At 62.4% G+C, this 659-nt stretch overlaps 1 protein-coding gene across 1 annotated transcript; it reads left to right on the top strand.

Annotated features, from left to right (window-relative positions):
- The first annotated feature begins 6 nt into the window (after positions 1–6).
- On the top strand, positions 7–653 carry LOC113962900 (rho guanine nucleotide exchange factor 11-like). Its single transcript, XM_027673688.1, has 3 exons — positions 7–40; positions 122–197; positions 436–653. Exons 2-3 carry the CDS (start codon positions 146–148, stop codon positions 651–653), a joined length of 270 nt encoding a protein of 89 aa, XP_027529489.1. The 5' UTR covers positions 7–40; positions 122–145.
- Positions 654–659: the final 6 nt, after the last annotated feature.

A 659-nucleotide genomic window follows, 5' to 3' on the forward strand; every position in this document is an offset into this window, starting at 1 on the left:
CCTGGAGAGGACCAGCAACCCCCTGGCCGCCCAGTTCAAGGTTCCCCTGGGGCCCTGGGGGTGGTTGAGGGTCTGGCTGGTCCCAGAACGGCCTTTTCCATGTTTTTTGTTGTCCCTCTAGAACCTGGATCTCACGTCCCGGCGCATGATCCACGAGGGGCCCCTCACGTGGCGCGTGGGCAAGGACAAGACTGTGGGTATGGAGCTTCTCCCCACCCCTCCACTGGCCTGCTGGGAGAACTGGGAGCACTGGGAGATGCCCCTTGGTGTCCTCAGGGACGGGGATGTTTCACCTCCAGGAGAAGGGACCCCCTTTATCCCCCCTTTTCCGCCGCGAGGACGGAGATCCCACTCAGCTCATGGGGCACATCCTGGGTGATCCCACCATGATCCCACCACGATCCCACCACTTTGTGTCCCTTGTGCCACCCCCAGACCTGCACGTGCTGCTCCTGGAGGACCTGCTGGTGCTGCTGCAGAAGCAGGACGAGAAGCTGGTGCTCAAGTGCCACAGCAAGACGGCGCTGGGCTCCTCCGACAACAAACAGACCTTCAGCCCCGTCCTCAAGCTCAACTCGGTGCTCATCCGATCCGTGGCCACGGGTAGGGATGGGGGAATCCTGGGATTGAGGGATGGGGAATCCTGGGATTGAGGGGTG

The sequence above is a fragment of the Neopelma chrysocephalum genome, unplaced genomic scaffold, assembly GCF_003984885.1.
Source record: "Neopelma chrysocephalum unplaced genomic scaffold, ASM398488v2 Primary Assembly neopelma1_185723, whole genome shotgun sequence".
NCBI classification, from domain to species: Eukaryota; Metazoa; Chordata; class Aves; order Passeriformes; family Pipridae; genus Neopelma; species Neopelma chrysocephalum.